Source organism: Maylandia zebra, linkage group LG23 (assembly GCF_041146795.1).
Source record: "Maylandia zebra isolate NMK-2024a linkage group LG23, Mzebra_GT3a, whole genome shotgun sequence".
NCBI lineage: Eukaryota > Metazoa > Chordata > Actinopteri > Cichliformes > Cichlidae > Maylandia > Maylandia zebra.
The window spans coordinates 41,107,047-41,119,647 of NC_135188.1; the positions used below are offsets into that span (position 1 = coordinate 41,107,047).

Genomic DNA, 12,601 nt, shown 5'->3' on the forward strand with positions numbered 1-12,601 from the left:
CTGTTAATTGGCTTGGAGTGGGCGGAGCTGCTGGTTTGCAAACTTGCAGGTAGGACGTAACTTTCATCACAGGCATGGCCGATATCGTCAGCTTACAGCGTATTTTATTCTACAAGTGTCAGTATTGCTGTATATCGGCGAGTTTCCTTTCCGGACGCTCGGAGGCAGCTCATCTGTCGGTAGGACAAATTCAGTTATTCTGCGAAAGTTTGGCATCCCTTCTTCCAAAAAGTGCGCGGTCCTCAGATTTGATTTCTTGGATCCTCTTAGTCACCACCTTAGACTGACAATTCGGCTCACACTGAGTGACTCATTTATGCACTTGTGTGAGTAAAACATGAATAAAATGTAAGTAGGTAAAACGAAAAATATAAGTAATTGCAAAGTGCTGTGCAAAAGTCTTGAACCACTTCTCAATTGCTTCAGTTTTGTTTCCAATGAGCCAGAATTACTTTTTAAAAAGTGCTCTTGTTCAAGACTTTCTGATGGTCTTTCTAAGTTTTTCTTTGGACATTGGTTACTTTTTCACTCATTTTCAATCCAGTCCTTGTACCTGACCATTGTCAGAGGAATGTTTTTTTTTCTTGTAGTTTGTTTGTTAAGCCATGAATCATTCAAGCATAAAAAAACCCCACCTAACTTAAGGCGTGGACCAGTGTTTTGAGGAAACGGGAGAAGTGGAACACAAAAGAAGCAGAAAGGTATCTGAAAGTCATGTACTTCAGAAATAGGAAGATATACAGCAAAGAACTGACACAGGACCTAACAGATGCATATGGTCCTTCAACACATCCATCTACTGTTCCCTGAAGCCAAATGTTGTCAGTGGAAGAATGGCTGTCAAAAAAAGGCTACGGTATGATAAATTACAAAAGAAGTGTCATGCATGCATGGGGGCCCAGCCCTGGAGCAGGGTGCCGCCGGTGCGTCGAGCCACCTGGGGGGCTCTTCAACTGGTGGGGGAGATTGTCACATCTTGCAGGAGCTTTCCTCTCCTCAGGAGCTCCCTCTGCAGGAGGGGGAGATACAGGAGAGGTGGAGGAAGATCTCAGCCTGGGTGTTTATTGTCTTATGTAGTCTGGAAGATGAGTGGATGGTGGGGTGGGTGCAGTTTTCTCTGTGGTGGGGTTGGGTGGACTGTCCCGGGCTCTGTGGGGCCGGGCGGCGCTGCTGCACTGGGCCCGGTCTGGATGGGCCTGGGCCCCCTTTCCCTGGCGGGTCGCGGAGTATGGGGGTGCCTACTGGGGTCAGCGGGGGAGCTGGCCCCAGGGAGGGGTCACTTGCCCCTCCCTTCCTTCCCTCCCCATCTCCAGCTGCCTCCCTCTTCCCGCTCCACCACAACCACCCACACATGCAGGGCCTTGGAGTAGGGGTATGTCACCAGGGTGCAGAGGAGGCTACCCCGTCCCCTTCTGGCTGCCTCTGCCTCAATTTTATCCCACAACTTAGACATTCACATTACTCACACTCTCATTACACATACATATAGGATCTTGGGGGTGGGCACGATACACGGAGTCCAAAGTACCATCAGGGTGTACACCCCACCCCTGGCATCGTTGCCCACCTCTCAATTTTAAATACACGTAGACATTGAGGGCTAGCAGGAGGGACCATGCGCTTACCTGCTGCTCTCTGGCAGGTAGCTCCAAGCCCTCCTGGGTTTTAAATGCACCTTAGAACACACATGCATCAACATTACAATGAGCGGGTGGAGGGAGGTTTGGAGTCTTCTCTCACCCCCGTTCTCTGCGACCTGCTGGAGCAGGGGGGCTAGGACTAGGAGGAGGAGTTGGCCGTCCGACTGCGGTCTGGAGTGTGGAGCCTTCCTGCTGCTGCGGAGTCGGGGCGGTCTGCCTCCCCCCACCGCAGGGAAAAGGGAAACACCACCTGGGTCTGGGTGCAGTTCCCCCCTCCAGGGGCGGGGGCACCTAGACCCGGTTTGTAGAGTACGCTTGGGGAGTGTGATCGTGTGTACAGCGTCTCTTTATGTCTGTCTCCACGTTGGTTGAGTGTGGAGTAAGTGCATATGAGAGCATGAGGGTGGGAATGGATGTTTGTATCTGTGTGTGCCTGTATGTCTGTGTCTATATGTCAGGTTGGGTGTCAGGCGCCACCTCTCTGGGGACATCTCAGGCCCTCCAAGGTTTGGAGGCCTATCTCCCCCTACCACCACTTCCCCTGCCAGTATTTGGAGAACCCTAAAAAGAATTAATTTTGGGACTCCATTCATGTGTGTTCTGATCTGATTTATTTCGCTATTATCTCCTACCTTTTTTTTCTTTGCATTCAGGTGTACAGTTTGTTAAACCCTGGCAAAGTCCAGTCTGCCTGGCTTCCCTCCTTTTGGTCTGAAGACCAATATTAACCATGGCGGGAAAGTGAAATTGAAAGTGTGTTTTCTTGGCAAAACACATGAGCTTAAAACTGCCGATGCCTTTATTTCCACAAGCTCTGGACATCCCCACCCCTCACACCCCACCCCAGGTCATGTCTGTGAACCTGGTTGTTAAAAGTGTCACATTGTATTGCATGTGGAACTCGCCTTGTCTTTATTTAGCTTGGCTTATTACCACGTCACAAGATCTCAGTCCATATGACTAAGAGCATGCTGTTCTATTGTCAAAGCAATGAAAGGAGCCTCTGTCAGGGGGGACTGGTAATTGGAGAGGGAATTGACCAAATTTGCTTTGATTGTTCTACTAGAAGTCATCAGAGCTGTGCGTGTGTGTGGTGAAGAGAGGAGAGGAGTCTGTGTTGCTGTAATATAGATCTCACCTGCCAGAAAACAGCCTGAAATTCTGACATTGACACTGTTTGATCTCACTTGATATCATAACTGAAACTAACCACTTCAGCTGAAGCAATATTTGCTTATAAAGTGCTGACTTGTGCTTTTAACTTGAATCGGTCAGCAGATCCTGACATGGATCACTGGATGTGTTGGTTTAAGGAAGACAGTTGTTAGGCTGGGCTTCCCACACAATCATGTGATCAGTTTTAGACAATAACAACAGCATGCCGTGCCGAAAAGCCCCCGAAATCGAGTCTGTCATAAATAAACCGGGCGACCTAAGTTGAACACAAAATAAACTGCTCACTGTACAGCACAGCTTAATGACAAGATAAAATTAGCAGTGGTAATGTCATTAACACCACTGAAGGCAGAAGTGTGTGTTTGCTACACAGAGGGATGGATGGTTTAAAATTGTGTTACGCAATTTCAAAACTGCCTTGTGGCCTGGGTGTCTCTTCCTTCCTCCCCCTCCCTCTCTGCTGACCAAATTAAATGGATAGTGCATCAGCCGGTTTCTGTTCTCACCATTTCTCCTTCGTTGTTTCACTTAAACTGCTGCCGAAGTATGCTCACGGTTTATTATTGTTGCTGTTTTCCTTTTTAAAAATAATTTTTATTCAAGCTGCAGATCTACTTGTTCTTTTCTTTTTGGTAACATTCAGCATCTGTGCCCTTTTTTAGGAGCAGTCACGTACATGTGAGGAGGACAGTCTGCTGAGGTTTGGGTGTCCAGGATAAGGATGGGGCAGGGGACGTCTGTTCCAGAAGACGTAGAGCAAGCCGTGGAGGTGCTGTCGACGATCAGCGGTAAGGAGAGCCTTGCGTTATTGGACGCTCCATCGCACCACATTACTGCTTATCACATCTCACGTCATCTCATCTGTGGTTCTGTTGAAAGCAAAACGTACATTAACACATCTTTATAGTCTTCTCCAGGTATCCAAGTTAGCTTTTTCAGTCCTTTACATATGATATTTTGTACAGAAGTCAATCTGTGCTTATTTATATTGTTCACAAATATGCACGTAGTGCTTGAAGCCAGTTGCTTGAGAGGTTAGTCGCAGCATTTATGAATTCTAAACAGCAGGTGTTGGAGTTAGTCAGCTGGGGCCAGTTTCACAAAAGCAATTTGCCAGCATCTGCAATTGATGCCAGTGTCCTGTCTCACAAATCATTGTCATTCGCAAATTACAGATACCGAGCTCACATGTTCACACAGTTGAGCATTTCACTGGAGCAGTCAAATTGCTAATTATTTATTAATACAAATCGCAGCTTATGTGTGAAGCAAATCTCGTGGTTTATTAAAAAAATAAATGATTTATGAGCTTCTAGAAAAAGTAGGAGAACTGCAATTCTGCCCAGATATACTATATTTAATGAGTTTACACCCAATCACAGAGCAGACAGTTTGGCAGGATTTGCAGCAGATGAGCAGAAATACTAGAATCTATTGACATAATTTGCTCATATGATATTTTAAGACAAGATAACTGCGAAGAAGACTTTATTTAGTATGCCTAATGCAAGATTTTGTTTTGGTGAAAGGAGCTCTGTTTTTGAATACTTGTGCTCACGATTCACAGTGCAAAGTGATATTCATTTATCACGTACACTGGGTGTTGGTGCAGTGCCTCAGTTCATCTATAGACAAATGAGGTGTGAATGACAAAAACAAAGCAAAAAGAACAACAAAAAATACTATACTAGGAGACATCAGTTTCCGTGCCACCATAGTGTAGTTAATGGTCTCAGCATTGCTCCTCTTATAAAGATCGTCTAGCTTTGCTACTGGTTATTAACCCTGTAATGCCAGATGTATCATCTTTGATACATAGTTTGTTTAGACCTCTACATCAGCAGTGTGATGAGATTTATTCATCGCTTTTTTTAGTCCTAACTGACCTACATGTTTATGTTATGTTTTAATTTATTAAGATCAACTGTGAGCACAAATTGCACAGAAATGCTGGATGTAGCACAAATGATACAAATTCAAACTCATATATGCAGTTAGATTTTATTTGTGATCAGACTATTCAATAAACACTCTGGTTTCACAAGAAAAATAAATAAATCATATATTTTTGGCAAATATTTCACAGTTCAGGCTTTACAGGGTTACGTCCTCTGAGTTTACCCAGTTGGACTAAACTACCTGAGCTAGATACACCAATTTATTTTAGTTTACACAATTGTAATACGAGTTGAATAGGCAAATTTAAAATAATTACTTCACTAGCTTTTTAAATTTTATATTTATTTTAATTTCAATTTTTCTTTTACATTTATTTAAATAATTTTTTTCAATTTAAATTGTCATCTTCAAATGACTTCAGCTATCGACTTGGTAATGGTCTTTAATACAAGCCCTGTACCTCGTGCTGGACATAATGTTGTCTAATGTGTTGAGCCTGCAGCCTTTCTTTGCGCATTTAACTCTGCTTTTGCTTTAGCTTAAATGGTGCGCTCCTCTTATTTGGAAACGTAACAGTTACACAATAAGGACATGAAAGATTGTAACATTGCTAAATATTACACCAAGTAATTGTCCCAAAGTTTCCAGGAGCACTTAAGTCGGACAATGGGCTTTACCAGGAATAAGGCGGGATAATTCAGTTTGTTGTCAGTGTGATTACATCTGCAGACGGTTTCAGTTGGAGGGAATAGGTTTTTGATCTTTTGGATTGCTACTTGATTCATTAATAAATCTAATTGTGCAGAATGCCACATAATGAAAAGTGCATGACCACCTTTTGCTTGCGTGCTTTGTACTTTTTAAATTGGGAAATGCTTGTGCGATTGTGTGATGATGATATAAATAAATAAAGGTAATGCGATACTCTAAAGGTGGTGGAGATCTTTGCAGATGGCACCAGTGTAATTTTAGTTTCCTTCCCTATCACCGGTACCACAGTGCCACAGTCAGAAGCTCCCATTGTCTGAGCTGCATGCTTATTAGAGCTTTTTGACTCCTCATGATCTATAAATGAATAATAACTTTTAAAAAAGCAGTTGAGGAATTTGGTTAAGAAAATGAAACTATGTGAGAGTTAAGTCCTTGTGTTGGATAGAAGTGGTGAAAAACACTGTGGTATGCTCATAAACCACTTGCTGCTACTTGCACGTAAATGTGCAGTAAATAAATAGTTTGAGTTTACTTTTATCTCCAAACGGCCAACCCAGAGTCAGTCTCAGCCTGTGATATATGACACCCGTGAACGTATTGCCGAGCCAGTTGCAATTAGCTGGAGAGGGATTTATGTCTTAGCTCACCCTCCACCCCTCTTTTCCTGCGATAAACGCAGCCCAGACATGGAGTGAGATAAATAATCACACACTCTGCAGTCTAATCGAGGAGAGGAAGAGGAAGGCAGCTTAAAAGACGCCTCACGAAAAAAAAGAAAAAGAAAGGAAGCTCACAGAGATGGTACGAACTGCTCTCTGAAGGAAAGATGTCTCTATTTGAGATGGTTCAGGAGAGCCAAGAGGTGTTCAATAAACTGCTCCACAGTCTGTCTGTATCCATCAGCGTGTTGACCCGACAAACACACCACAGTCTGAGCCATCAGCCGACCTGGAGGAGAGGTTAGTGTTAGAGTGTGTGTGCTGATTTAAAGTGTGTATTTGATTCTCCTTTTATTAATTGGAGTTTTCTCACTCTCACGCTAACTGGACGTGCTGTGTATGTATGATGTTCAGTGGTTCAGTCTCTGCTACTTAAATCAGTGCGACAGGATGATAGGACAGGATTTCCTACCGCTAACGGGGAGATTCCCTCTTCTGTTTTTCCCTCCTTATTCAAGCATAATAAAAGAACCTGCCTGTTTAGTTTCCTGCTGAGGTTACAGTAAGTCCACAGTTGTCTGAGGGACTCGAAATTTGACCAAATGAGCTACAAAGGGAAACAAACATGACACGCTTTACAAATGATGCATGGTGTAGCTCGGTCCATAACTTTTTCTGTGCTGTTTACAATAAGTCATGGTTATTGGGAACCTGGTTTAATTTAAATATCAATTTATCCCAGAAAAAATTTTTTTGGTTTTGCTGTAGTTAGAGGCTAAAAGTTAAATGACTTGACACCAGGTTTCTTCTTGTTAAAAGGGAGTTTTTCCTTTCTACTTGCTTACAAGGGATCGACTGATTGTTGGGGTTTCTTTCTATTTTTGTAGGGTCTTTATAGTCTAAAGCTTATTGAGGTAACTGTAGCTATGATTTGGTGCTGTTTAAGTAAAATGTAATCAATGCTACAGAAAATATATGAATATCTGACTGGAAAGTCCTCATTTAACATATGTAGTTGAAATTGTAAATTTGTTCTGCAGATATAATTCTTGATAAATTGCTAAAATCTCCTCTTTTTTTCTTGTGACCATGACACTGTGACTTTATCTCTGCTGGGTTTGCATTCAGCATTTGTTGTATATTTTCTCAATGCATTATACCAAAAAACTTTTCTTTTTTTAAAAAAAAAACAACCCCATCACTATCTCAGTCAGATACACCCTCATCTGTCTGTCAGTAAAACAGTAAACCAAAGCGCTAGTCACTTAGTTTTCTTTTAACCCTGGCAGACCAGCTGCCACTTTAATGTGTGCTCTTGAACGCAACGCTCTTTGGTGTTTTGACCTTGGTAACTGATTAGCTGATAAGGCTGTGAGTCGCTAATCGACCTTAGGTCGTAACACACCGATGGTAGAAATGTGTGTAGTTTAAAAGGAGAAGCCAAAGTCAAGGGAACAGAGTAGAGCTGCTACATTCATCATGGCTACTAGTCTTTGCTGTGGCCGCCAAACAGTGGAAAGAAAAAGGAATCATAAGTCCACACAGACAGGTGAGTGCTGCCTGAGTGGGAAAAATTAGCTTCTTTAAAGTTTGGAACATTTTCTTGGGTCACAACTTGGTTAAGAGGTCATTTCAGGGTCACAGTTAAGGAAAAACCAGACTAGAAACAGTAATGTTTCTCAGAGAATTAGTTTTGTTGTCATGCAGATTAATTTAGAGGTTTATCTTTTAACCCCTTCACTCTTCATGTGTTATGAAGATGTGCGACTTGGAAATGCTGTGGATCCATTTCTGCTGTAGGGATACTGGGAGTTAGTCTCTGCCTCAGAGTTTATAGTGCAGGCCAAAGTAGCATATTCTTTGATAATAATCCATGTGGTAAAATCCAAGCTGAACAATGCTGACGACATGAAAATGAGTGTTTGTGAAGTTGTGATAATGCAGTTTTTAACACACATGATGCACTCGAGTGAATCAAGTCGCTTCTGTGCTGAAGGAACCAGGCTGACCAATCAAGCTCTGGCTGGACTGTGACGGTGACTTCTATTTAAATTTTGTTTAGCATTCATGAGGTTGTGTTTTTTCTCTTAGTTTTTAGTCTCAGTTTTATCCCAAAGAGTGTGAATCTGTAGATTTGTCATGTTGACTTTTTCTAACACTGAACGGTGAGAGCAAATTGTCAGAATAGTTTTTTATTCTCTGTACTCAGATATTCAATCATGAATGTTTCAACCTTGATTCTTTTGTTTTTCAGCCGTCCTGTTGTAAATTTGTTCGGGATCACTGTCCTGTTGCATCATCCAGTTAGAGCCAAACTTTAGGTGTTGGATAGATGGCCCCTAAAATATTTTGGTATGTAGAGGAGTGCTTCTCGACTCAGTGACTGCAAAACAAGCCCATATCATAACCCACCACCGTGCTCGACAGCCGGTATGATGTCTTTGAGCTAAAATGTCATTTGGTTTTCACCAACATGACGCTGTGCATTACGGTGAAACATTTCTACTTTCATCTCATCAGTCCAAAGGACATTGTTCCAGAAATCTTGTGGTTTGTTCAGATGTAACTTTGCAAACCTAAAACGTGCTGCCACATTTTAGAAAGAAGAGATTTTCTCCTGGAAATTCTTCCAAACAAGCCATACTTCAGTCTTATATTTTGATTTTTACCGCCACGACCTTTAACATTTAAGATATTGACTGAGGCCTGTGAAGTCTGTAGCTCTTGGGTTTGTTTGTTTTTTTGCAGTTTTTCTGAGCATTGCACGGTCTGGCCTTTGGGGTGAATTTGCCAGGACATCCACTCCTGGGAAGACTCACCCACTTTTTTCCAATTGTGATTAATCTTTCTAACTGCAGACTTCACATTGTTTGGAAATGGCGTTTTAACTCTATCCAGACTGATGGGCAGCAACAGTTGCTTCTTTAAGATTATTGCTGATGTCTTTCCTCCTTAGTGTTGTGTTAACAAACACCTGAAAGCTTCAGACCAGCAGAAGTCCAAAGCTTGCTTTTAATCAGTGAATCAAGTGTATTTGTCTAGCAGCACTTGGCTAATACTTGCCCTCTATTCCTATGAAAGCAGTAAATGTGTATTTAAGTTTCACACAGTGAAATGGCCTGTATTTAGCGCTTTACTAGTCCCTAAGGACCCCAAAGCGCTTTACATATCCAGTCATCCAGCCATTCACACACACATTCTCACACTGGTGATGGCAAGCTACATTGTAGCCACAGCCACCCTGGGGCGCACTGACAGAGGCGAGGCTGCCGGACACTGGCGCCACCGGGCCCTCTGACCAGTGCTTCTGCATTTCAACACAGTGCAATATGTCATGCTGTTTTTCATCTGAGGTTGTATTTACCTAATTTTAAGCCCTTTTATGGATCTGATTATATTCATTATTTCCACATAATTAAACCATAGAAATTAAAGAGGGTGCGCTTTCTTTTTACCACGACTGTTTGTACAGAGACTTTCTCAGTAGAAGGGAGGGGCGGAGAAAACAAGACCAGTGTAATCACTCAAGAAATGTTGACCGGTGTGCATATGAAAGAAATAGGGAGGGTCTAGAAATACAGCAGAGGATTAGGGAAGTGATATTCTGCTCCGTACCTGTGGAGATGAAGACGTTAAGCGAGGAAGAGGAGAATGGACAGAGAGTCAGGATGAAAGAATGCGCAGGCGAGAGGTTTGTCTGTATTTCGCTGGAGGAGATGGAGAGCTACTACAGATACAGCCGCTGCTGTCAACGGCTGCACAGTGAGTTTCGCAGAGGTGTTTCTGTAAGATTTAAGGTGTTCTGCTTCATGTCACTGAGCTCATCTAAGACAGGAACCTGGAGTTGTAATGTCACAGATGACAACTTTGAGCTACAGTTGGATTTTGAAGTCTATTTTGGACATCAGAAATTCACTTACTGCAGCACACAGGTATAGGCCATTGCTTTTGCAGTGCAGGTAAATTGCAAGAAATGTAAAATAAGAAGCAACAGAAATGTGCCCCCTTTTTTTTTTTTTTTGCAAATGATGCATTTTCTCTTAAATGCTAAATCGTCTCTTATGGAACAAGTTCCTGCCATTTTTAATGCCTTACGTTAGCATTAAATAGCCTAACCAGCCATCAGGGTTTAGAATGGCTTTTGTAAAGGTTTCAAGGATTTCTTAAAATATTCACAAGAGCACGATGTTTAGTTTCTGCAGTGCTCTCAGGCTGCTCTGGAGAAAATCGGAACACATGACAAAATGAAACTAACCTTGCGCTCACAAAGTTAGTGGGTTCATTATAGGTTGACTTGGCTAAATCTTGGCTTCCCCCTCTTCACAATTTATTTTATAATAATAATAATGATAGAAGATTTTCTCTGCAGTCTTGATGGTCAAGCTTATAATTCACCCATAGCTGACCAGTTCATCTTTAGTCATTCGTCATACTTATAATCTGAAGATTGTTTTTATGGAAACTGTGTGAAGAAGGGGAATGAAGATGCACAAGAAAACATGGCAACACTGTCAAATGGCTCTTGAGACTCCTTGTTAGAGGAAGTACATGTGGCAGAAAGCATTACGGTATCTGCTAGATCCTTATTTACACAAGGTGGTTCAGTAAGTTGGCATCAGTACTCGAAAGTCTACGAGGTTGACAGAGAAAGGAGAGGTGTGTCTGTGTGTGTGTCTCCATCCAGCATGTATGCATGTGGGAAGCGTGCAGCTTTTGATATTTTTTTGTGTGTGTCTGTGTGTGTTTTAGATCTTTGCCTTTCAGTGATATTTCAAGTCTATTTTGGGCCATTTTGATATGTATATTTTTAGTACAAGCTATTCTCGAAATACTTTATCACAAAGCTAGTGCTGTGTTTTGTTTTTTTCCTTCTTGATCCTGTTCTCCACCTTATTGTAGCTTTATCAAGTCATATTTCTATCCCCTGTCAAGATGGAGTCTTGTGGCCATTCGTCCAATGTCAGGATTGCTAAAGTTCTCTAAGATACAAAATCACAGCAGATATTCAAAGGTAGTAAGTGCTTGAAACGCATTTGCCACAATTGATAATCAGCTGTTTTCTTTATTACTTTATGTGGAAATTTCTTGAATCATTTCTTGTAATTTCTTGAATCCTCATGACAGAGATCAGTCTTCCCCTTAAGTACCAAGCCTTCCTCTTTCATGGGTAGTCTCATGATTGTGCAGCCCATTTCCCATTCCCCCCCCCAATAACTGATAAACAACTGAGATCATCTGTCATCATCGGGTGCTGTTTTTGTTTCGATTCATACTCCTTCAAGTTCTCATTTGTAATAACATTTCTTACATTTTTCCTAAGTTTTTAAAGAGACTCCAGGTGGCATATTTCTGGACTACAAATAATCCAAACTTAAAAAAATTGCAGTCTTTAAATATGATTGGCCAGAAGCTGATTTTGTAGTTTGAAAAACCACAAATAAAATCTCATTTAACCATTCAGTTCAGTTTAATCCAGTTTAATTTATATAGTATTAAATCACAGCATTAGTCACTTCACTTTATATTGTAACATAAAGAACCCATAATAATAGAGACAGACCTCAACAATCAGACGACCTCTTATGAGCAAGCACTTGGCGACAGTGGGAAGGAAAAACTCCCTTTTAACAGGAAGAAACTTCCAGCAGAAGAGGGGAGGCCGTGTGCTGCGACCGGTTGGGGGCAAGGGGAGAGAGACAGGACAAAAGACACTGTAAAAGTGAGCCAGAGATTGATAATGAAAAGAAGTGAGTAAAGAAGAAACACTCTGTGCATCATGGGAATCCCCTAACAGCCGAGGCCTATTGCAGAGTAACTAAGGGAGGGTTCAGGTTCACCTGACCAGCCCTAACCATAAGCTTTGTCAAGTTTTAAGCCTAATCTTAAAAGTAGAGAGGGTGTCTGTCTCTTGAAAGTGGGAGCTGGTTCCACAGAAGAGGGGCCTGAAAGCTGAAGGCTTTGCCTCCCATTTTACTTTTAAATACTCTGGGAACAACAGGTAAACCAGCAGTGCGAGAGCGAAGAGCACTAATGGGGTGATGTGGTACTATGAGCTCCTCAAAATAAGATGGAGCCTGACAATTCAAGACCATGTATGTAAGGAGAAGGATTTTTAATTAGATTCTTCATTTAACAGGAAGCCATATGAAAATAATTTAATATGAGAGAAATGTAGCCCCTGTCAGTGCATTGAACCAAACAGTCCAGTTGGAAAAGGTAAAAACTTCCTGTTATGCGGCAATACTGAGGTATAATGGGAACGATGTGAGTCTTCAGTTATTGAAGTCTTCAAAGCAATAAAAGATAGCAGCAGTTTAAATGCGGTCTGTTTGATCAGCTGTAATGTTTTATTGATGTCTGAGTAAAATATTTTAAACTTGTTACGTAGAGAACGTAGTTGGCTTGCTTCACTCAATCACTGGTTGTAATGCTGATCTGCAGACATCTCAGAGATGATGATAAACAATGCATCTGGAGCTCTAAAACAGTGGGATGATACCATGTTTATGTCCTCTG

General features: G+C 41.7%; 1 protein-coding gene across 6 annotated transcripts in view; it reads left to right on the top strand.

The window, feature by feature from the left end:
* The first annotated feature begins 58 nt into the window (after positions 1-58).
* The window catches only part of mcf2la (mcf.2 cell line derived transforming sequence-like a), a 53,741-nt gene continuing 41,198 nt past the window's right edge, over positions 59-12,601 (top strand). For 3 of the 6 annotated variants that reach the window (XM_076879841.1, XM_076879842.1, XM_076879843.1), the window contains exon 1: positions 6,238-6,385. In XM_076879841.1, coding sequence (XP_076735956.1) covers positions 6,253-6,385 — 133 coding nt within the window. In that variant the 5' untranslated portion in view covers positions 6,238-6,252. Of the gene's footprint in view, positions 180-3,284; positions 3,361-3,383; positions 3,605-6,237; positions 6,386-12,601 lie in introns of those variants that run through there. The other 3 variants (XM_004573598.6, XM_004573599.3, XM_076879839.1) reach the window with 3 other exon arrangements.